This window comes from Rissa tridactyla, chromosome 19 (genome assembly GCF_028500815.1).
Source record: "Rissa tridactyla isolate bRisTri1 chromosome 19, bRisTri1.patW.cur.20221130, whole genome shotgun sequence".
NCBI lineage: Eukaryota > Metazoa > Chordata > Aves > Charadriiformes > Laridae > Rissa > Rissa tridactyla.
This window is the reverse complement of record NC_071484.1, coordinates 6,790,982-6,815,068: the sequence shown is the minus strand read 5'-3', so window position 1 is coordinate 6,815,068 and position 24,087 is coordinate 6,790,982. Positions and strand designations below refer to the sequence as shown.

The window sequence follows — 24,087 nt, the reverse complement described above, 5'->3', positions numbered from 1 at the left end:
GAGAGCAGGAGGCAGGGCTGGGAAAGGCTGGTTTCTGCCTGCCTGGAGCGCGGCTTTGCACGGAGAGGCTCTTGGGCGCCCGCTCCACTGGCGGCTCCTGGGAGCTTCTCCCCGCTCCGAGCCCCGCAGCGCCCCGAGCTGCTCTCGCTTTTCCATCCCGCGGCATCCCCACCCTGGGGACAAAGCCCCGGGGACGGGGGGGGGGCTGCTCGCTGCTCCCCCCGGGGGTGTCCATGGAAGGAGGGTCTGGGCTTGCAGGAATGCAGGCAGAGGGAGGATGGTGGCCGTGCCCGCAGCCGGGGCTCGCACGCACGCAAGCACCCCCCCACACCCCCCCCCCAGAATGCCCAGCAGGGCAGGAGGAGGTTGTTTATTCCCTCTTCTGATCCCATGGTGCGGTTCTCTGGCAAATCCTGGTCTCCACTGGGGGCGGGGGGGGCTGGGGGTTATCCACCCACCAAACCCCGGCACAGCCAGGGCTGGGGAAGGCTCTTCCCGCTTGGGAAATGGGACTGGATGGAAGGTTTTTCCCTGGGGGCGGCTTCTCGGTGGGGTCTGAGCTGGCAGGAGAGGAGCGCTGCTTCCCTGCCGTGGTCTTTGTTAAGCACCGCTCTTTTTTTTTTTTTTTTTTTTTTTTTTTTTTTTTTGTGACAATCTGGAGGTTTGGGGGGCATTAAATAGCGCAGCAGAGAGATGAGACCAGCCCGTGTCCTTCTGCTCGCCCCCCCCACCCCCCCCACCTTCACCCTCTCCCTGCCACCACAGCAGTTTTCCGCAGCGTCCCCGGGGCCATCCGGCTCCCGCCTGGGCTTGCGGTGACCCAGTTCACCAAGACACAGGAACAAACCCAATCCCGGCAGAAAGCCCGGCTCGGCTGGCAGGGCTTCGCTCCCGGGGGTGGGGGCACCCAGCACGCCAGCGCTCGCTGGGCTCCCGGCCCTCCCCAGCACGGGGGTGCCCCCATCCAGGCTCGGCGGAGGGGGCCGGTACGGTCCTGCACATGGGGGAAACCCTCCTGGGGACGGAGCCGTGCAAAGCCTGAGCCCCCCAGCGCCGGGGACGGGGGGGGGCAGAGAGCCTGGCAGGGCTCCCCGCGGCGGCGGGGGAAGCGGGGTGCTCTCCTTCCCGGGGAAAGGGGGGGGCTCTGCCTCCCGCCCCTGCGGGGAGCCTGCTGCAGGGCCCTTCAGTAAATAACTGTTTAACCGGCAGACAAATGGGCTCCAGGTGCTTTCCGATGGCGGTGTGTTCATTAACACAAGTGGCTATTAATTTTCACGCCCACGCCCGGGCGGCTGGGTTAACCCTCCCCTCCTGCCCGCTGCGGGGGGGCCGCTCTGCGTGGCCGGGGGGGCGGCTCAGCGCGACGCAGCCGGGGTGTTTGGTGGTGTCTGCTTTGAGTGCCCTCGAAAGGGGAGCCCCCCGGCCCCCTCACGCTGCAGTTACAGAGCGATCCGGGGGCAGATCATAGAATCATAGGGTTGGCAGGGCCCTCTGGAGATCATCCCCTCCAACCCCCGGCCAGAGCAGGGTCACCCAGAGCAGGTGGCACAGGAACGCGGCCAGGCGGGGTTGGAATGTCTCCAGAGACGGAGACTCCCCCACCTCTCTGGGCAGCCTGTGCCAGGGCTCTGCCACCCTCACAGCAAAGAAGTTCCTCCTCCTGTTGAGATGGAACTTCCCAGGGGCAAGTTTGTGCCCGTTACCCCTTGTCCTGTCCCCGGGCACCACTGAGAAGAGCCTGGCCCCATCCTCCTGACACCCCCCTTGAAGTATTTATAAGTGTTGATAAGATCCCCCCTCAGCCGTCTTTTTTCCAGGCTGAAGAGCCCCAGATTCCTCAGCCTTTTGATGCTGGAGCGGTTCCTCCACGGCAGCCGCCGTACCCGGCCGTGGGCTGGGGAGTTACGCAGCAAACTCGACGTGTGCCGGGGCCGGGAGCGGGGGGCTTCCGAAAGGTGTTTTTTTGCCCTGTGCTCCTGCAGCCTGGGGGCTTGGGGGGGCCTGGTCTCGAATCTCACCCACACCTGGGAAAAATTGCGTATCCCACCCATGGGACACTTAAACCTTCTCCTTTCCTGTGCCACAAACGGGTCTGAGCAAACGTCTCTGGGGAGCTGGGTGGGGAAGAAACCCCCTGGGGCCGCTGGGGGGGCTGTGAGAGGGCTGATGTTGAGTCCTTGGTGGCAAAAAGGGGAGCTGGGAGGAGGGGAAGGAGGTTGCTGGCGCTGAAGGGCTGCAGGAGCTGCTGCCATCGCCGGGGTCCCGGCTCAGCCTCGGGGCCGGCGCTGCAGGGCTGTCCCAGCCGCGCTCTCACCTCTCCGTCCTCTCCCGGCGCCGTAGATAAAATACCACGAAGAATTCGAGAGGAGCAGGATGGGCCCGAGTCCCAGCGAGGGCGCCGAGCCGGAGCGCAGGAACTCCCAGGAGAGCAGCAATTACCGCAGACCCGCGGAGCAGCAGCAGCAGCCGCCTCACCACGTCCAGCCCAGCAACCCAGGTGAGCGGGGGGCTGCGGGCACACGCTTTTGCCGTGGGTGTCACAAGCTGGGGCAGCAGCCGGTTCTTCGCGAGGGGCTTTGGGCGTCCCCCCGGGTCCCAGCTCCGGCTCACGGACCCGTCTTTCCCCCCCCCGCCAGTCTACCAGCAGCAGCAGCAGCCGCCATCGTCTCAGTCCTACGGCTACAAGGAGCCCGCGGCACCAGCCTCGACGCAGCGCAACGCTCCTTCTGCAGGGGGGGTGAGTACAGCCCAGGGGCCACCCCGACACCAGCCCCCCGGTTTCCACCCCCCCGAGGGTCGGGGTTTGCCCCGCTTGCTCCCCACCCCTGTGCGGGGAGAAGCAGGTTTTGAAGGGGCTGGCGGGTGTAACGCTGGGTGCCTGCTTTCTGCTTCCCACAAGTACGCTGGCACCAGCATCCCTGTGTCGAGCGAAAACCTCCTGCATCCTGCACAGCCCTTGGGGGGGGCTCGGCGGGGCTCCTTGACCCCCCCGGATGGCAGCTCTGCCGGTCTGGGGCAGGGCACAGGGAGGGTCTGCGCCCGCTGACCCCTCTCTCCCCCCCACAGAAGCGTTTCCGCGCCGTCTACGATTATAACGCGGCCGACGAAGACGAGGTCTCCTTCCAGGACGGCGACACCATCATCAACGTGCAGCAGATCGATGATGGATGGATGTACGGCACGGTGGAGCGCACGGGCGACACGGGCATGCTCCCCGCCAACTACGTGGAGGCCATCTGAGCCGCGGGAGGGGACGGGGCGCGTGGCCGACGGCCGAGCCCCCCCCCGTGTGTGTGTGTGTGCGCGCGTGTCTCTCTCTGCCCCAGCATCCCTTATCCCGCGTGCTCTGCCGGCGCCCGCCGGAGCCGCGTCCTGACATCTCGGTTACTCTGTGTTTCTGCAGCCGCCTCCGGTTTCTCTTGCCAATTTAGCTTTGTTCTAGCTCTGTCGGGACTGAGGGACTATCCGCAAGGGATGGTGGGGGCTCGAGAGACCAAAACGCTGCAGCTTTCCTTCTCCTTCGGTCTCCCTCCTCTCTAGCCCTCTCGGCGTTTCCTGGCTGGGGGAAGCAGCCGGAGTCGCCGGGACGCCCGCAAAGGGAGGGGGAGACCATCTGTTAGGACCAAATTCCCCCAGCGCTGGCGGGGATGGGCAGCGGGCGGCGATGTCTGCGCGACGAGGTGAGGGATGCTCGTCCCCAGGGCATCCCTGACGGGAGGGATGGGCCCTGCATCGCTCTGGCTCATCCCGTTGCTTCTCCCGGCTCCTCTGCGCGGCGTTTCCATTCAGTCTTTGTTCCCTTCAGTCCTCGAGACAGAAAAACATTCGCAGTTAAAATCTTAAAATCTTCCTTTCTCCTTGGGATTCAGAGCGGCTGCTCTGGACAGCCCTGGAAGCGGCTCTTGCTGCTTCTCCCTCGGGCTCTGGCTGCCTCTTCCCGCCTCCCCCGTCCCCCCGGGGCTGCGCCGGGGCTCTGCTGCCGCCGGCAAAGGAGTAGCCGCCGCCTGGCTTCGCCCGGAGGCTGCCGCTCCCGCTCGAGGGCTGGAGATGGGCCGGGCTCCCCGCTCCCTGGCGCTGGGGTGGAGGCACTGCCACACCGAGACCTCACGTCCCCCCCGGCAGCTCCGGCTTTCTGCCTCTGGGCCAGGGTCTGGGCGTCCCCTCGGCCCCACGCGCCGGGGCAGCCTCTTCCTCTTGGCAGCGGTCGCTCCTCACGTTCACCCAGAATCTTCCTGCTTTTCTCTTGCCGCTTGCGGGGCTTTAGGGACCCTCCTGCGCCCTCCACCTGCCGGGTAGATGGTGGGGGGAGCTGGCGGGATCAGCCCCCATCCCCGCGCCTATTCTGAGCCACATGTGAAAGATCCTCCCCCCTCTGCCACCGCGCTGGGCGACGTCCTGGGTGACTGTCCCCTCCGGCAGCTCGGCCGCGAGTGGCAGAGCCCGGGCTTTGGCACCCTGGGCCACCCTGCACCTCTCGCTGGTCCCCCGCGGCGGTGGCTTTTGGGGCCAGCGCTGAGTTGGGATCACGTCGTGGACCAAAATCTCAAAGCACATCCCTGTCCCCTTCCCTTTTGGGCTCCCAAGGTCCCGGAGCTGGGCGGGGGCAGGTGTAACTGGAAGCCTGTGCGGGATGGCAGGAGCGGGATGCTCGGAGACGCTGGGCGTTGGGCAGCAGTGACGCCTTCGTGCTGCCTCCGGCATTCCCGCTGCCCCACGCCACGGCCACCGGGCCACCGGAGGGGACCATCCCCGTGCCGGCCTGCTGGGGGGGCTTTGGCTGTGCCGCACCATGGGGCCAGGATGCTTCCAAGGGGAAGCTGCTGCCGTTGCCATTCCCAAGGGAAAAGAGGGAATCTAGGGACCAAAGCGGCCGAGTTGAGACATTCCTTGGCTCTCCTGGGGGACGTGTCTTTGGGGACGGTCTCATGGAGGGGGAGAGGGTCCCACCGCCTTGTGCTTGCCGTCCCCTTTCTCAAAATGCTGGGGGCTGTGGGGCTGGTTGGTGGCCGGTGCCAGGGTTGGGGTGGCCGGAGTCGGGGGCTGCTGGAGCCAACGCTGTTCTGGTGGGGGGGGGGGGGGTGTCCTGGCAGGGCAGAGACCCCCCAGGGAGGGCATGACCCGGGGAGAGGGGAGCGTTTTGCTCCTGGCTCGTTCCCCAGGTGGCTGGGACGGGAGAGGGGGGAGTGTGATGGGGATTCTGGCACCGTCCTCCCCTTTGGGTGAAAAGGGGCCCCCAGGAGCAGCCAGGGTGGGCTTCACGGGATGGGAATCCCGGTTGGTGCTAAAACGAGCGAGCACAAGAGCAGGGGAGAGGGGGCGGCCGGGCAGGGGGGGGTCTTCGTCCGCCTGCTCATCCTCTTCTTAATCACGTTCTTGTCTGGGAGGCGGGGGGGGGGGAGTCTCAATGTGAATAAACCATTTTTTTAATGGACCAAATAACACAGGCAGTTACGTTTTGGTATACAGACCTTTTTTTAATGCTACCTTGAAACCATTGTCCTAATTCTCCCCTCCCGCGCCCTGCCCCTTCTCCCCTGCCATGGGAAACAAACCTCTTACTGCTTGATTTCTGCCTTTTCTCTCGACTTATGCACTTTTTTGCCTTTTTTCATAGCTGAAAAGCACCTAAACCTGTATTTAAAATAAATAAATAAATAAAATAGTAAAAAAAAAAAAAAAAAGGAAAAATTAAAAGCTAAATTGCTTCTCATCACGTGTAAAATAGACCTCGTCCATCCCAGCTTCCCCGGTTGCGTCTCGGTGCTGAGCTTAGAACGTGTTTTCTTCCGGATCCGTCGCTTGATTGGGGTTTGTCCTTGTGTACTCCTTCCCGTCGGGTTGAGCACCCACCAATAAAAAAAAAATAAAAGCATTATTTGGCCTTTTTAACCCAACCATCGAATGGAACAAACCAACCGATTCTCTTCCCGGTTTACTCGAATTAAAAATAAAAGTATAATTTTTACCTGCCGATTGTGCCAGGGTTTGATTGCGGTCGCTTTTCCTGCCGTTTTCCTGCTCCCCTGGGAGACGGTGGGGAGCTGGGGGCTGGGGAGGTGTCCTCGTCTCTGCCTGGCTCCTCTGGGAGGGGGAAACGCTGGCAGCGCTGGGAACCCACCTGGGATGCAGCTTCTGGGCTCGTCCCTTGCTCTTGACATGGCTTGGAAGACCAGGGACGCGCTTGAAACGTGCGAATCCCCACTGCGGCGCGTCCCACCGATGCGCTGCGGCCACCGGGTGCCACGGAGCCCCCGGGAAATCAGCCTCGAAATTCAGCCGTGAGCTGGGTTGGAGGATCCCTCGCGCAGGCGCAGGTGATGCCCCCCGGCTCGCTGACCCGCTTGGGGGGCTTGGCTCTGGGATCCGCTGGGGTTCGGGTGCCGGTGGCTGCTCCCAAGAGCAGACCCGCCCCCCCGGGGAGATGCTCAGCGTTGCTGTGGGCAGCGCAGGATGGGCACCGGGTCCCGGCGTCGCCCGAGTCCTCCTGCCCCCAGCCAGCCCCTGTGCTCACGGAGCAGCTGGCCACGGCTTCCCTCGGCCCCTGCAGCCTCTCAAGGTGGGATTTTTCAGCAATTACAGCCTTTAGCAGTGGGGAAAAGAAAACCTGGAAGGTGTGTGGGAAAGGATGCTATTTTCGTCTACAGCACTAGCCTAAAAAAAAAAATGAAAATAGAAAGGCTCCGTGGCTGTCGCTGCTCACTTCAAACCGTGTTGCTCTAAACCATAGCGGGGCGGGTGCTGTGGCACTGGAAGCGAAGGATGGTGCCGTACCCCGGGAGTACCAGACGCCCAAAGGTGAGAGTTCAGACCGGTCCTGACTGATCGACACGGCTTTGTGATGGCCAAAGCCCTTTTTCATTTCTTTCCACGTAGGGTCGTCCCTTTCCCGGGGGGGGGGGGGGTCGCATCGCCGTCATCTTCCCCCCAAGCAGTTTGGGCAGGAAGGAGCAGGGGCGAAGCAGCCTTTCTGCAGACAGTGCCCTGCGGGACCCGCTCGCAGGTCGGGGCTGAGCCATCGCCCCTCTGCCCGGGCGAGCTGAAGCCCCATCTGACCGCCTGCGTTTATCCCTTTATTTTCCGCCTGCCTGCTGGAAAGCGGCTCCGTCAGCTCCGGCATCATCTCTCCACCCTGAGCGGAGCCAGCCGTGCTCCGGCTGGCAGGGGAGGACGCGGGGGCTGGCGAGCGCAGCGGCGGCTCTCCCCCGAGCATCCCCTTCCCACGCCGCGGGGAGCCCGGCAGCTCCCGCCCCACCGGCTCCTCGCTCACCATGCTGGATATTTTCATCCTGATGTTTTTTGCCATCATCGGCCTGGTGATCCTCTCCTACATCATCTACATGCTCTAGAGCGATGCAGGGGGAGAAGAAGATGCGGCCCAGCATCAGCTTTGCAATCGAAGCATCGTCCAGGTGAGCCGGCTGCTCCTCGTCCCACCGGGTTTTAATTTTGGGGAAGAAACGTGTCCGGGGAGGGGGGGAGAGAGGGTAGGTTTGTTTTTAACGCCGTTGTCTTTGGCTGCTGCTCGCTCTGCCTGGCCGTGGCGGCCGAGCCGACTGCACCAGCGCAGCTGTTTCCTGCCGGGGGCTGGAAGGAGGGCAGCGGGGTTTGGTTTATAAATCAGGCCACCTCGCCCGCCGGAACGTTTGCCGGCCATTGTGCGGCTGCTGCGTTCTCCCCGCTGGGTTTGCCGGCCCCGGCCCCTTCGGAAAAGCCGCTCTCTGCCTTTGAGAACGCGGCAGCACGAGCGCGCGGCTTTTGTTCCCACAAGGGAGAGAAATTAAACAGCTTCAGGGAGAAGCAAGAAGGGATCCGGGTTGCATCATTTTAAAGGAGGAAAAAGGCGGGGGGGCCCCTGTACTGGGTGAAGGGCGGGCTGCTGCCCCCCATCTCGGGGTCTCACGCCGCGCCGGGGCCCAGCTCAGACAAGCATCTCCTTTCTCTTCCACAGCTGCCGCCTGGTCCGTCTCCCTCAGAGCCTTCTGGAAGAGCATTAACCCTCTGCGAGCACCCGGCTGCCCAGGAGGAGCTGTGCCGGGGGGGCCGCCGGCAGCGAGGGGGGGCCGAGTGTGCGGCGAAGGAGGGAGATGGGGCAGCAGGGGAGAGAGCGGCGAGGTGACATCCCCCTGCCCAGACGTGGGTCGTTCCCGGTGACGCACGCGGCATCCCGGGGGGATGCGGAGGGTCCTGCCCCCACCGCGTGGCGTAGCCCCTCGGGACGAGCGCTTCCGAGGTCGGTCGTTTGGGTTTAATTTTAGAAAAAGCACTTATATTTTTAATGAAAATTGTTCAAGGAAATGAAATAAAGAGAGGAATGACACAGGAGAGCGAGCGCATCTGCTGGTGTTGACTCTGCCGAAGCGCATCCCCATGCATCGGCCGTGGGGCTGGGGCACACACGGCCGCGGGAGCAAAACCCACTTCTGCGGAGAGAGCGCAGAATCACAGATGGGTTGGGTGGGAAGGGACCTTGAAGATCACCCAGTGCCACCCCCTGCCCTGGGCAGGGACACCTCCCACCAGCCCAGGTTGCTCCAAGCCCCGTCCAACCTGGCCTTGAATCCCTCCAGGGATGGGGCAGCCACAGCTTCTCTGGGCAACCTGGGCCAGGGGCTCACCGCCCTCAGAGGGAAAAATTTCTTCCTGACACCCAACCGAAATGTCCCTCTTCCAGTTTGAAGCCATTACCCCTCGCCCTGTCGCTACATGCCCTTGTAAACGTCCCTCCCCAGCTTTCCTGGAGCCCCTTTAGGGACTGGAAGGGACTGGAAGGTCTCCCCGGAGCCTTCTCTTCTCCAGGCTGAACCCCCCCAGCTCTCCCAGCCTGTCCCCACAGCTCCAGCCGTGGGAGGGCACCCTGCGAGCCCTGGGAAGGACGGGGTACTGCCAAACCACGACGAGACACCCCTGTGTCCCCGAGTTGAGCAGCAGCTGCTGCTGCAGAGGGGTCCCTGCTCCACGCGCTGTGGGGTCCGAACCAGGCTCTCCCCCGCCCAGGCGTCTGCGCCGTGGCTCAGCCTCACGCAGGTCCCCTCGCCCGTGTTCAGGGAACCTCCGGGAAGTCTCAGTTCATCTCAGCATAGAAAAAAAGAACATTTTTTAATATGATGGAAATTTCTGTGGGATGGAAAGAACATCTCAGAGCTTAATTTCCCCCAGCTCGGAGAGGTCTGGGAAGGTATTTGGGGCATCAGGAGGATTTTTCCTGTCCTTTTATGAAGCCCTGCTCTCAGTCACATGCAGTGCTGTTCTCAGACTGGAAGTTTCATCCTCCTCGAAGACAAAATTCTCGTATGCCTGGTCTCTCCCAGGAATGTAATTTTTTTTTTTAAGCAATAAACACCTGAAATAGCTGTAATGGGAAAAAACTGCTCGTGCCCCATTAGTCAACCGTGGCACCATCACGCCAGTGGGCGGGAGAGAACAGGACCCGGGGAGGGTCGGGGCCGCGCCGGCACTGCCGGGGTAGGCGGGAACGGCTCAATAAGACTTTCAGAAGACGGTGTTCACGGAAAGAGAAGGGATTTCAGAGCCTGGGAACGCTGGCTGCGGTTAGTGTTGCCAGCTGAATACTTGACACTGCGATTTCCTGTTAGTAAAACTCCTGGGAGAAACACGAAGTTGGTGCCTTTGCTCCCGAGCGTGTTCCCAGTGCGCCAGCCTCAGCCCGGGCGGTCCCTCATCACCGAGCCCTGGAGATGAGGAAAAGCTTCTCCTCGCTCCACCACCAAATATAGTCGGAAATCAGAAGCTTGAAATATTTTGGGAGGAATTTCTTCAAGCATAAGTCATGTTCTCAATAACCTCCGCTTCGTGAGTCTGTATCTGATGTCAACATCTGCAGTGATTAAGAGAGAGTGAGTAACGAGGAATGCGTGGAATGGAAACTCAGCTGAGTGTGAAACCAGGAACAATGATTTTCTCTTACTCCCAACGCTCCTCTCCCCCCGCGGGGCCTTACAAACCCCCCAGCTCTGTGCACCAGCCCCTTCCTCCATGCCCCAAATCAGCCAAGGCTCCGCGCTGCGACTGAGGGGACCCAATCTCCTCTTGCTCGTTTGCTTCTTGTCCTGGGAGGGTTTTATCGACTCCCCACGGCAGCGGTTAAAATTTGGCAGCAGGAAAAAAAAAAGCACCATTTTCTCAAGTCTCACTGTCCCAGCTCGGCTGGCGCACGGTGCTGCCCGGGGGCACCCACCTGGACGCCATTAGCCCAGCGGTGCTTAATTGCGAGAGCTGATCAGAGGGCGATACTGGAAAAGGCCGGTGGTGTTTGTTTTCCAGTTCAAACAAAAACTGGTTGGGGAAGTACCGCTTCGGCGGGTTGGAGCTTTGATCCTCTGGGGAGGAAAGTCCTCGTCTGGTGGAAATGCTGGAGCACGAACGCTGCAAAAACTAAGGCCAAACACTTGCTGAGCTATTGTGTAGGGAAGAAGAAGAGCAGTTAATAATAATTAATAACGTCATCAATATTTCACACTTGGCAGCTGCATAAAGCTCGCATTCCTGGAGGATCCGCTGCGAGAGCGAGCTAGCGCCGGCAGAGCTGACATTTCATCTTTGTCGACGGCTGCCAGTGAATCAAAGACCTCACTTTTCCTGTATCGCTGCGCTCGCATAATGGCCCCCCTTGTGACGGGCTGTAATTTATGGCCGCCGTGTCCTCGGTGCCGGGAGATGCGACAGGCTGTGGCAGAGGCGCTGCGCCGGCCCTGCGGCGCTGTGTGTCGCAGCGGGCGAAGCAGCCTCACGCACCCGCAGTACAATGGAGCCAGGAGATGGGGTGGTTCAAGGCTCCGCTCCCTCATCCTGGATTCCATCAGTCGAGGTTATTTCTTGGTAGCGATTCCAGCTCCCGACCCGGGCTGTAGCATTCCGCCTCAGCGGCTCCTTGGCTGCGTTTCCCTGGCACCACAGGCGCCGCGAGTCTGTTTTCTCCTCGTGTTTTGAGTTCATTAGTGCTCAGTTTGGAGGCTTTCAGTTCACCGACTACATTTTGGACAAAGTCTTGCATTTTGCTTCCTTAGAAATAATACGTAGTTGCAGCACAACCGAAGTATCGCAGCGTGTTCTTAAATATAACCTTCAAATAGAGAGGAAAAAGGGCTGTTAGAAGGAATTGCTAGCGGACACTGCTCTCGGGGAAGGTTTCACCTCTGCCATCTACCGGCACGCTGCAAAGATCCTCAGCAAATTTATATCCCGTATCCACTCCTTAATGTAGTCAAATCCTGGCTGTAATTGTGTGTTCATCAAATGTCCCAAGAATTTTTAACGTGCAAACTTCCAAGTGAATCATTACAGAGCAGTTGTCGGCTCGTTACTGATGACATCGAGTGGGGGCAGCTGAGATAAATTGATCCCATTTAAGCTGTTTCCGGCAGCTGAAGACAAACTTTCAAAGCCAAACCTGGGTCCCTGCAGCTAAAATCTCCTCCTGGAGGATCACTAAAACGTTTGGAAAGTGATTCAGGGGGAGGAGAAGGCTATTTAATAACGTGAAGCAAACAGCCGTGTTCTAAACAACGCACAGTAAAGTAAGTGCTTTTTATTATGCATTACATGTTTTTGGTTTGAAGGCAATATAGCAGAAAATAAAAACCTTTTATAAGTAGCAAACGTTTATATACTTTAATGAAACAGTGATCTTAGCCTATACGCGTTTAATGTGTGTCTTCAACTTAGCAAAGTCCTATAAAGGCAAATACGCTTTAACATTCAGTTATTACACCAGGCAGGGAGAGGGATTTGAAGTTGCTTCTGCGTTATGGTTGAAAGGTACCTGTAGCTTTGGGGGGAAAAAACTGCTTTGCTTTATCAAAGCAGTTAAATTGCTTTCTTTCAGGCATCGCCTCTTTCTGCTAAAACTGAATGTGCAACCTATGGAGAACGTAAGAGCGAGGGAGACACTGGCAAACTGGAAAAATGTAGCTGTGCCGCTCTAATTATGTCTGTCTCTTTCTCCTCCGATTCCCAAGAGAAAACAAAATTTAAAGATCAAAATGTTTTTGGTTCTGAACTAAGATAACATTCTTCAATTTGTGTATGCACATCAAATATGAAAACCATGTCATTTTTATTGTGTGTGCAAACATACGCAGTGGGAAAAGAATGCAGTTTATGTTCCCAAAGCAGAGGCCCCCAGCCTGCTTCCTCCGTGTGTCTTCACGTGGCCTCAGAGGAGTGAAACGCACAGAACCCCGCTGCGAACGCTGAGGTCCCCAGCGGTCCCCTGAGCTCCTTCAGCTGGGCTGACATGTATGTCACTAGCTCCTCCCGCTGCCGCTCCAGCTCTTACCAGAATGGAAATTTAAGAAATAATTGGATACTGCTTTGCAAGTGTTTGGGGGAAAAAAAAAAAAAAAAATTAGAAAAATCCGGCAGGAGTAGAGCAAGAGTCCGGAAAATTCAGAGCATCAAGCGGTGTTGCCGTTGCTTCTCATGGTCAGGTACAGGATCTCTTTATGGAAGTTCGCTTGGGCATTTACAAGGTGAAACAAATTCAAAAAGCTGCTGTCCTCTTCATCGCGATCCCCTACCAGGGCAGAGAAAAAGAAAAACATTTTAAAATGATTAGTGAAACTAAATGACTTCTTTGAAGATAAATCTTACTCATTCAGTGTTTTCAGCAGAGGCTGAATCAGCAGCCTCCGCTTTGATTTATGAGGCTTCAGCTACTGCACCTGATGGCAGGACAGCTGTGAAATAACACAGGAGACACTCTCCAAAATTCCTTCACCAGCCTGTCCGAAGATGGACAAGAACAATTGTGCGTTAAGACAAAAATCTGTCCTAACTGAGCAGGCCGTTCATCTTTACAGCTTGCCGTCATCATCAGTCTGGAGGTTTTATCAAGGCTGACAAGCTGTGGACAGGGAGCAAGTGCAGCTTGTTGAGCTGCACGGGCTGGCAGCGGCTCCGGGCCTGCGCTTTGACACAGCCCTGAAGGACCTCAGGCCCAGCGCTCTGCCGGGATGGATTTTAAAAGCCTGTTGGTCTCACCATCCGTGGCAGTAGCAATCTCTTAGACAGGAAAGATCGGTTAAAATAAATGTCTCTCCCAATTATGGCACCTGGTTGACTGCAAACCTCAGGCGCTGCAGTATTGCTCTGCCTGGGGAGGGAGGGAAGGACAGGCTGCGATGCCACACTAACTGCGGTGCTTTTGACGTCTCGCTCAGTGCGAGCTCCTGGTTAAAGAGCTGGTCCCGGCTGGCAGACCCGCAGGCTTACCGGACAGCACTGCCTGTAGCGTGTCCATGATCATGTGAGCGAAGACGTTCTCCACACACTGCAGAAAGTTGTTCCTCTCCCCTGGAGTGCTGAAAACTTTGCAGACCTTCTGCATCATTTTTACTGCCCAGTCCATGCAGTACAGGTCCTTCTCGCAGACCTGACGTACACAGGAAATATATTAGAAACACACCTTTTATGGTGAGCACAATGCTATAAAAGGCAAGATTAAATCTTAGAATTAACTATTGATTCTAATGAGTGACTGGGTCGGTTGCAGCCATGGCCTGGAAAATTAGGGTTTGTTAGAAGGGGACATGGAGTTTGTTTTTATTGTTGGCATGCTAACAGAGGAACTTCTCAACCTGCTGAGAAGTGGTACTGCTCCTCGAGGCCAGGCTTGCCACTGTGTGGAGATGTGCCAGACAGGGACCAGAAGGTGAAAGAGCACTAGGCCTCTTGCAGGACTTACTCCCAGTTTGTAGGAGTAGGTGGGGAAACAACTCTAAACTCTGAGAAAACAAATATGGGGTTAAAGAGACAAAAGGCTGGAGCCCGGTCTGTTCAGTCGTACTCACCAAAGCCAGGAAGACCATGAGCCTGGCTAACTCGAGGGTCCTTCCGTTCACAGCTTTGCTGGCCATGAAAGTGAAGCAAATGCTGTTTCCACTCAGAATGAGAAGCCGAGCATTGTTCTCCATGAGCCACTCCCGGGGAACAACTTTGTAATAAAATAGAATTTTAGTGATCTTTGAACAAAAAGAAAGAAGTGCCACAAAAACTGTTCTGGAAGAGGTGAATTTATGAATTGTTGGCTTTGGTAGCTAACCAGAATTTGTGAGGGAATGCCCTCTGGAATACAATTGCAGCAATGAAGTCATATAACCAATTCCTACCGGCAGTACAGTGAGAGCTCTTCACGACAGCCTCTGTGATGTGATCTCACCCATAACTAACTTTCAGTGTAGCCGTTAACATTGTTCAGTAGAATTTTGGCTTTAACAAACACTATGTTTTCAGCTTACACAGCTTGGACAACGTTTCCTTAATAATGGCTAGACAAGACTTGAATTTTAAAGCTCTGCATGGATTCTTAAAGTATTTCACAATGGGGAAAGACAGCCTGAATTTGTGCCGGGTTTCTCCCATCCCCAGCTACTGCCTGGCTTCCGAATGTAATGACTTTTCCAGTTACGCCACAGCTACTGTGCGGAGTATTACAGTCAGTTTCCCAAGGCACCTGTGTGCCTGAAACACACTTGTTGCCAGATTTGGAGGACATGAGCGTATAATCCTACGGATTAATGATAAAGGCAAAAACACACCTGACAGCTCATCCACAAGACTGATAACATCATCTGCTGTCCATTCTCTAGCTTCTGTATCATACAGCAGTTTAATTGCATCTGCCAGACCTTTCAGACTGGTCTCATCTGTTGGTCCTTCTATCATTTTCTGCCAAACCACATGTCCTGAGCAATATATTAATCACAACTGCTATTAAGTGACAAAGTAATCTTTTTTTCTTTTTTTTTTTTTTTTTTTAAACAAGGAAGGCGATAGACTGGGCCTTACAGCAGAGTCAGAGGAGGGTAATTCAGGTAACACGACTCAGTGTTTGTGACAGATTTTTTCCATCTGTCATTTTCGTAGGGACAGTGGTAGTTGCAGCATGAAGCAAAGGGCGATTTAAAGAAACCCGGGTCTAATAATTAAGTGCGAAAGCATGCTTTTCTGCAGGGAAACAGATGCTTCTTTGAGGTGAGCAGGGGAAAATAGAGGAACAGAGGTGCAATTTCTTCACTAGAATTACTTCAATTGTAACTTTTCTTAACATATATATATATATGGATGTATACATATGTACACACATATGTATAATGTATGTATTTTATATATGTTAGTGAGGTCTGGGTAAGCAGAATGATTTTTTTTCTAGGCAATACAACTACATTTCATTTGCATAAAGCTTGGTTTTCAGAAATGCTGCATCCTGCAAGGAAACCTCATTCTTAGGGAACAGACTTTGAAAATTAACCCCCCCGACTACTCGCCATCAAGAGTGGACACTGGCCCAAAGATGATATACAGCAGGCGAGCTTGATTGACCATGGGCCATGGCTTTAAAATACGAGTCAACCAAAAGGCGGAATCACTCCGATGAATCCAGTGGTTCAACAAGACGCTACGACAGTATAACCTTATCCGCAGCTCTAGCTTTCGGGCACTCCCTGGGGTAAAAGAATGTAGATATTATAAATCCATTAAGCCTCACACAATAAGCCTCAAAGATGATCACTTTTTTTTATAGGAAGAGAAAGAAGGGTTTTCTTAAAGCTGCCTAAGAACACGCAGGGGGATCTAATTAAATTCTCAGCTGTTACTTCCTGAGTTTGGCTCTTTTGGATACGTTGCACTAATTCAGGCCATAGAATCTATCGATGCACCCTCTGGTACCTCTCTGCAGCCACTCATGTGTGTCTTCAAGGGCTCTCAGCTCTGGTTTTTGGTTACTCTGATCTTTTCTCTTTGATGGCATCAGTAAGTGGAAATACGAGGAAGTGTGTATATGATATGTATGAAGTGTGCCACAGAAATGCCCAGTTCGGTGCCGGGTAACATGAGAATTTCTTGAGAGGCATGTGCCACGTCAGTGTCGTGTTTCAGAAATATTAAACCTGACTTTGTACTGCATCACTTGATTTCTGCGTTGGTTCCTTTCCCACTGATATCACTGGCATTGCTGTCCAGTAGGAAAGATTCAAGTCCATGTTACTGTTTACACAGACACATAACTGACGCATTGGCTTAATAGTAGTGGAATGTAGACAGTGGAATGATTCAAAAAAACCTAAATGCCTCTCAAGACAACTCTCTTCACTACAGGATACATGTCAAAGACAAAAGCACTTTGCTTTTGGGGAAGAAAAATAGTTGTATCTACCTCTATGAAGGCCAAGTATTTGCTTCAGAGTGCCCACTTTCTGCGTAATATTGGAGCTAACAGACCGTACGTGAGAATTGGGAAAGGTTTGGTGCTACAAGGCTTAGGTGAGCTAAAACATTCTCAATTCTAGACACATTTTGTTTGCAGTAATCAAGATCCATTTTCTGACTTTTCCATGATAGCGCGTTTTGATTTTGTAGGACTTTTGTCTGCTTTGATGATTACCCGGTTTGCTGCTGACAACTGTCTGTACTTTACGGGGTAAATTGCTCAGCTCACAGAGGAAGTTAAAAACCCGGTGACACTCTAGTTCATCCCAGCCTGCTGTTAGGATCTGATGATTACAAAAGAAAGGGGATAAAAATGAATAGACTGAGCCATAAATTTAGATCACAATGCCATTTCTCATATTAGATAAATACAACCTGTCCTGCAATTTTATCAGAAGAACAGAGGACGGTGTCATACCTGGAGTGTGGTGCCTGCACAGCATCTCCCTGATGAGAGCAGGGAAACCATTATCTGCCACAGAGGTGCTGTACATTATGGCAGAGGTTGTACTTAAGCTTAAAGCAGCCCAGAATCAAAAGCTGCTAAATGGCGTTCCACATTCAGGACCAAGACCTTACTTTTGAACCTTGTGTGGAAAAGTACACAAAGGTACTTGCTTCAAAGACAAACGTCCCAGCACAAATATTTATCTGTAACTCTTAACCATGGAAAAATAATCACCTTTTTTTTGGTATTATCAAATACTTTAATGCCTATACAGCACCTGTACGCGCAAGTTACTAAGACTTAAATGCATTTCAAATGTGCTCAAAATGTCTGGTCTTCTAAGAGAGAATTTGTTTCTGTACCTTTTTAACCAAAGTTACTCTCCAGCAAAGCCTCCATTATGTCAATTCTAACACTTCACAATCAAACATCTCAAGTAGTGACAAAAAGCTCCTACCCTGAGCATTTTACTGCATATTTGCAATCACAGTAGTCATTACAGTAAATAAACTGTGGATTGCTGAACTAATTTATTTGACATTGGGGTTTTTTTAATTAATTTTAAGCTACCACAAGCTAACAAAAATATTCTGGTATATGATGTGTATAGCCGTTTACTTTTAAACTAAACCATCTCTCCTCTTGATTTGTGAATTTGAAACTGTGTAATAAAATGCCGCCCTTCTCCCGTGTCTTCTCAGATAATAAATCGCTAATCAAAATCCAGACTGTTTGGCAGTGAAATCCAGACCAAGGAATTCTCAAGAGTCAAATCAGCAACTTTAACAACCAGAAAGGAAATTTGGAGAACTGTGTGAATAAATACCTTCCCCCCCCTACACCCCAAGGCTCAAAAACATCTTATATTCTAAGTATCTTGCAAAAACACAGACTAATTTAGAAAAGTCCCTTAATTTTCTTTTATATTTGTGATACTTGCCTTCTCTCCATAAAGATACTGTACCTGTAAAAATACCCCATAGCACTGTAATCCTAAACAATGCAAAGGACTTGGGCAACCGTTAAGTTTAAAACAGGAAACCTGTAAGTGCAAAACACTAGTAATTCATCTTAACTGACTATAAGCTAATTCCTGTGATTGAAAATTCTCTGTACTACTTGTGTACGTCAATACTGATTAGAAATTCAGAAGGATTCCCTTCCTTTATTGTGTAAGGAAAGAAGCTGTAATACCTATGTTATGGCTTAGTATTACATCCAAAGCTGTTGTCAAATGGATGTGCAAAAGTAAGCTAGGAAGAGCAACCCTGTTTTCAGGAGAGTAAAATTTCTATGAAGAGCTGTGCTCTTCCACTGCAAAATTTCTAGTGGTTCCCAAGGGGAGGAAAAGTTGAAAACCACTGATAACGGAGCATGAAATCTCAGTAGAACAGCCTGGTGTTCAATATGCTGGTTTAGGCTTTTCTATTATTATTAAAAGCAAGACTGATTTCAAATCAATAAATTCATTACACAGTAGCAGTGAACTCCAGCAAAGGGACAGTAAAAGGCATAATTCAACTAACAATTGCCATGTAGAAATGGTATTGTAAGTGCAAGGGACAATTCGAAACACTGGTGAAAGGAACGTGAACTTACTTCTGAGAGGATCTTGTGTATGTACTTTAGCCTGTCTTTTGTTGGCAATAGAAGCGTGCATCTTTTAAGCAACAATCCTGTGAAGAAAATGAATACATACGTGACTATGAGTTTACATACATGGCACATATGTTACTGAATGGGCTTAAACGTTCATATCACGAGCACGCACACGCTCGTGAGAAAAAGCTGCTTCTGCAAGGTGAAGAGAGCAGCACAAACCAGTAACCTGTGCTTTGGAGAAGGGGTGTGCGCTTTTGTAGCGGGGACATCTGCTAAAGAAACGCTGCCAGGGAGTACCTAAGCTTCCTATGCCATAACTTGTTTATTATATTGTTTTAAAGGCCCTGTTAGTCACAGTTGGAGCCCTATTAAAATTACTATACTGGTTTTAGGATTACAGCTGTTAAAAATATTGGAAATAAATGTTACTTGTTGCGCCTCTTTTAACAGTACCGTGGGGAACACTGGTTTTCCCCTTACATCATGGAAAGCCAAGCTTCCAACATTTTTTGAAGATAGCCACATGCTCTGAAAAGAAAATATTCTAAACTGTGTTAATGTAAAACATAGTGAAGAGGTAAAATTATTTTCCTATACAGGACTGAAATGGTATGTGTTTAGGATGTCAAAGTCTGGAGTTCATTATAGTGTGGACCAGCTGTTTGTTAAGCAGCATTTTTTTCCACAATACTCATAGAAAATGAGTTAACAGTTGTTTTTCCAAAACTTCTACCAGAATAATACATATATTTATATATAGTTTGTTAATTAATCAATAAATCCACAGAAAAGCATGTACTTTTCAGGGGCGGGGGGGGAAGGAAACTTTTTTTTATGAATTGTCAGTTTCCCAAAAAATACATAACTTTTCCAATGTCAAAAAGTACTTTATGCATTTACCGTGGTTCTAAATTGACTCTTTCCTTATTTAGAAGTGTGTTAGCATTCCTACATGACAGACATAATTTATTCATCAGCCCAGGACATGGTCCAAAGCTCAGTCAAGTCAATTTTCTATTGACTAGATTAGGCTTTGGAGAGAACTCCCTGAAGGATAGTTGAGACTGTTAAGACAGTGTAGCTGCAAATGAGAATACAGCCGTCGGCACAGGGAAAAATTATGCTGAGTAAAAAGGGTTGAGCAAAAGGTGCTGCTCCTGTTTTTGTACAGCAAACCCCTCCTTGTGCAGAAGGACGGTGCCACGATCATTTGTAACTCAAGTCCATTTCAAACAATGACTGAAATTCTGACCCCATTACAAGTACTGGAAGGTTTTACCATGGACTTGAGCAGAGCCAGACCCCTCCGAGTTTAAGTGAGATTTATGCAATACGTAGACCCCGTTCAGGCTCTCTGAACAGGAACGTTTTTTTCCCCATTGAGTCCAGTCTTTCCTGATGTAAAGTAAATATTGATTTTGCAACTGACCTCTTAACAAAAACGTTCTCTTGAGCCTTCCACTGATATGGCCAATGATCTTTATATTTTGAATACATCATGGTTTTACTACTAGGCCTGTAGTGATGGGTTCACGCCTACATTTAAATAATAAGTTGCCATTTTGTTTGTGGTTACTACAAAGCCCAAACTAATTTTGGCTTTTGTTTCTTTTGTTTGTTGTTTTGTTTTGTTTTTTAAAGAATTGTAGGGTTTCAAGATTCATTTTAAAAATAAAACCCTAAGATTATTTTAAAATACCCCAAAACCTACATGGATTGCTTACAATAGGAGGTCTTTGGTCTAAAAGACTGTAACAGCATTCCTTTACCTTGTCTATGCCTTTATTTAATGTCTTAAGTTCAAACCATACTTATAATTCTGCATCTAACCATGGTGGCATTTTATTTCTGTCTGTCAAATAAACAATCTTTTTCATCAGCTAGGTAACAGTAAATTGGTATGGATCAAATTAGGATTTAATTTCTCTGCTTCTCTGATGGAACAACACTGACAGTGGGTGGGTGAAGCAAACGTTCAGTGTTCCAGCTGCATAAGAAGGCATGCTGCATTTCTGAGTGAGAGGCTGAATGACTTAGAATCAACGTGTTTTAAAGATTAGCAGAAAAATTTAAAAAGCAAACAATTTTGAATTTAAGGATGTACAGCGCTCCTCATTATCATCAAACTCACGCTATTTTGATCTAGATTTCTATTACGCTATGCCAAGGGGTCTGAGCAGCTGAAAGAAAGAACAAGTGAATCTTTTCACCCAGAAGGGGTTTGCTTAGCACACAATATACCATGACAGCAAAAGTGCAGACATTTTCACATTGCCCTTAAGCTAAGAGTGAGAGGAAAATGTGTTCTTCATGCCCGTTTCAGTCTTTGAACTCGGATACAAAGCTGCCAAGGAGAATGTGAGGCACTGACAACTGTGATAACATTTTTGTGATGAGCATACTGCTTTTCTAGGAAGTGGAATGTGATCTGCAGTACGTCTCCAGTAGCCTATCAAGCAGGCTTCCTGGTGGCAACTGTTGCCGGTCACTTCAGAATTAGGCTGGGTTTAAGTACTGCGGCTGCATTTCCCAGACGGAGGAATGCGAGCTCCTCCAAAGTGATCCATGAAGGCAGCCTGAGCAGCCGAATTCCTTCAGCTACCGCGGGGCCTGGGAGTCTTGGTTTCTGCTGCAGTTTCCAGTGGTGGTGTCCAAACAAACTAAATTTGGAAACACCTACTACTGAGAACTGATCCTCTGCCCAAGCCCTGCTTGCCATTTCATATGAAAAAAATAAATACAGAGGAGGCAGGAACATACATTATTTTTTCCATAACTAAGAGGTTTTGGAATCATTTCAGGTAATTCCTCCCACCTCCCCCCGCCACTTAATGGTATTTGAGTGGGCTATTTGGCATAGGGAGGAACTTGACTTTCAGAGGGAGCTGTGCAAACGATTTGGGCTGTATCCTCAGCATTTTACCGATCAATGCATATAACAGAAGAAACCTTTTAACTGAGTTTGGTTCTCCTCTAATTGTTACCATCTGCATTAAAGGATCACCTAGAGATTTGTAGTGCTCTAAAATATAGGATCCTTCTCTCTTGCCGGGTAGCTCAGGGTTATGAAAGTCTTGCAATAAGAGCCGTCGGTTTCCTGATGGGGTTGAGATGTAGTTAATAAGGCGGTTGCTGATGGTTTTCGACACCATGCTCAGCATGCTGATATCCCTCACTGAAAAAGCAAAACCCAGTATACTTGTAAATCTTGACTGCAAGGAAAATGCTGATCACTAGTCAATAACTTATTTCTTGGCCTATTTTTGAAGTAAGATAAAAATTTATAAATAAAACAAAATTTAATTACTGTTTATCTCCTTTGCTAACAAACTGTAGTAATTACAAATGAATAGATCTAAGGAATACTTTTCACACATAATAGGCAAAAAACCACTTCAAATAGTTTGTAATTATCATTTAAATTTTGGTCATTTGGTTCTTCGCACATAAAAGCTGAAAATTCAGAGAAAAAGTCACATAAAATGACTTCAACTAGCTAAAAGGTAAAGCATTTTAAATAATAATGGCTTTTTCTAGATGGAAAACTTTTGTGGTAATTTTCAGATATTTGAAGTAATACCTTTCCTATCAGATTCTCACCTGAAAGGTAATTCAGTACCATTTGAAAGATCTCTAATGGAAGTGTTTTAAAATATCCGAGTGTTGACAGAGATTGGGAATCTGCGTCCGCGATGTTGCAGCGCTGTCTGGAGCGACGGCTACTGCGTCTGTATTTCTGGTTCGGAATCGAGGTGTAGCTGGTCCTTGCAGTGGATGTCATTGTTCTGTTAGTCCCATCAATTTAACCTGGAGAGAAAATATGAAAGTCCTGTTTTCAGAGGAGAGAAAATACTATGCCCAAAACTAGGCTAAGAGGAAATCACTCCGTTGTAGACACAGCAATGGAGTGTGAAAATCTTGTCATACCCTGTCTGAACTTAGTGCAGTGACATGCAATTTACTAAATAACTTTCTAATTCCGTGTCTCAGAGAACGGACTACTCAGCTGATCTTAGAGGAGGAAAAGATAAAAGCACCGAGGGACATCGTATGAGTGGGACATCAGAAAGCTAGGAAGATAATTCTAAATGGAAACCGTTCAGGAAGTATGTGCGATTAACAACATTGTCTTACCTTGTTACACTAGTTATTCAATGGAATACGAAAAAGTTACAAGGATGTTATTGAAATTATTTTCATGTTACTTAATTGCTTTAGAGTGATAATTACTTTTAAGAATGCTTGCATATGACCAAAAAAAAGATTAAAAGTAACAAAGTGATGGTTCAAACCATATTTTCCTGCAGCATTTACATTGATACATGGCTTAATTTCATATAATGACTGTATATGTGACATGCAAATAAATTATACAGTATCGCTATGTGAAAAAAGTCAGTGATCCAGGCTTTCCCAAAATCATGAGGGTCTGAAAAGTAATGAGCTTTAAAAAAATCAATAAATACATTCTTTTGATTTGCCTTCTGGTTTCTGAGTCTCTAGAGTAGGTACGCTTCACATTGTCAGGCAACAATGAGAGTTAGTGACTCACTACCCCTTAAAATTATTTTTTTTTAAACTGAGATTTTTCATACTGTTTCTTGATTCCAGCAGCTGAGGCTTCAGGGAAATTGCCAAACGGAATGAGTGCTGCAGTATAATTACAATAGCTGGCAGCGCTGTTAGTAACATAACTGGAACCCGTCCAAGCTGCAGTGCAACATCCCAGTTACCATCAGTGGGAAATACACTCAGAGAATAGACCTCATTGTTTCAAAGATTAAAAATTTACAAAAATTACAGAAAACAAGTTCCAAACATCCTTCATATTTATTACCAAAGCACGCAAGCCAGACCTCTCTAATATGCCACTGAGCAAAATTACCACATCCACAATGGAAGCACTGTTTTTTGTACTGACAACTGAAAGAATATGGGGCATTTCATTAACAGTGTTACAAATGGGTTTGGCTGACTTGTGCTTGCGCTCTGGATAGAGTTTGCATTGTACGCTTAAGGAAGTGATACTTCACTGGAAGCATTTTTAATTTAGGTATGGTATAATTCTAGCTAGCCAAAGAAGCTTATAGTTTAAACTTTGACAAGGCTCGTGAGCAAATGTAACTGCTCCTAAAATAACTGTTTCATTAGGCTTTTACGCTATTCAACCATGAGACAGCAAATCGACGTAACAGCTTTAAGAACAATCAAGAAATCACCTATAGATAAACATATATGGTTATATGAAGAAATGTTTGTCTTCTAAAAGCAAAGAAAGCAAAGCCTGAAGTCAATGGAAACGTTATACACGCAACTGTGGATTCCAGACAACTTAAATTCCTCATGTACAATATACACAGCAGCTCCGCTCCTGTTTAAAAACAGGGCAACGCTAAACTTTGTTCAAGACAGGCTAAATCATCAGATATTTCTGATTCATACTTTAGAAAAAAAAAAGTTGCAATCCTATGATACTTTATTTTCCTTCCCCACTCCCCTTACTGTCTTTAGCAGGACTGTACTGTAAGGATTTATGGCACCTTTAAGTCTTTTTTGAAAGTCTTACCTTGGGTCTGCAATTGTGTTATAAGGAAGAGAAAAATACTTTGCCAGAAGGGAGGTTTTCAGAAGTACTCAGCCAATTCCAGTCTGTTTCCCTTCAACCTGATTGAAGTTGAATCGACTACCGCTATTTTAATTTAAAGCAGAGCTAGATAAAATTAATGTAAATAAAAATGAGTACAAGCAGTGAGTTTCAAAGCCAAAGCTTAGAGACTTTACTGAAAGCTCCCATTTGCTTCCTCTTTGAC

At 50.0% G+C, this 24,087-nt stretch overlaps 2 protein-coding genes across 2 annotated transcripts in view; one reads left to right on the top strand and one right to left on the bottom strand.

The window, feature by feature from the left end:
• Nucleotides 1–5,688, top strand: part of LASP1 (LIM and SH3 protein 1) — a 34,469-nt gene extending 28,781 nt beyond the window's left edge. Inside the window, exons 5-7 of the mRNA XM_054224576.1 lie at nt 2,341–2,497; nt 2,637–2,737; nt 3,067–5,688. Coding sequence (XP_054080551.1) covers nt 2,341–2,497; nt 2,637–2,737; nt 3,067–3,240 — 432 coding nt within the window. The 3' untranslated portion in view covers nt 3,241–5,688. The remainder of the gene's footprint in view (nt 1–2,340; nt 2,498–2,636; nt 2,738–3,066) is intronic.
• Nucleotides 5,689–12,413: 6,725 nt separating this feature from the next.
• On the bottom strand, nt 12,414–22,058 carry FBXO47 (F-box protein 47). The gene is made up of 10 exons (XM_054224808.1): nt 21,878–22,058; nt 21,282–21,452; nt 18,275–18,351; nt 17,640–17,717; nt 16,403–16,511; nt 15,285–15,461; nt 14,556–14,702; nt 13,809–13,951; nt 13,231–13,390; nt 12,414–12,532 (listed from the first exon to the last, which is right to left on the bottom strand). The coding sequence occupies exons 1-10, from the start codon at nt 22,056–22,058 to the stop codon at nt 12,414–12,416; spliced, it is 1,362 nt and encodes a 453-aa protein (XP_054080783.1).
• Between the last annotated feature and the right edge of the window lie 2,029 nt (nt 22,059–24,087).

Bases quoted from the DNA above. Each gene is read 5' to 3' on its own strand.
- FBXO47 (XM_054224808.1), bottom strand. From the start codon at position 22,058: ATGACATCCACTGCAAGGACCAGCTACACCTCGATTCCGAACCAGAAA. The intron at 21,453-21,877 runs GTGAGAATCTGA...TTGCTTTTTCAG, and splicing joins GGTACTGAATTACCTTTCAG to TGAGGGATATCAGCATGCTG. The intron at 15,462-16,402 runs GTAATCATCAAA...CTTTTACCCCAG, and splicing joins AGTTGTCAGCAGCAAACCGG to GGAGTGCCCGAAAGCTAGAG.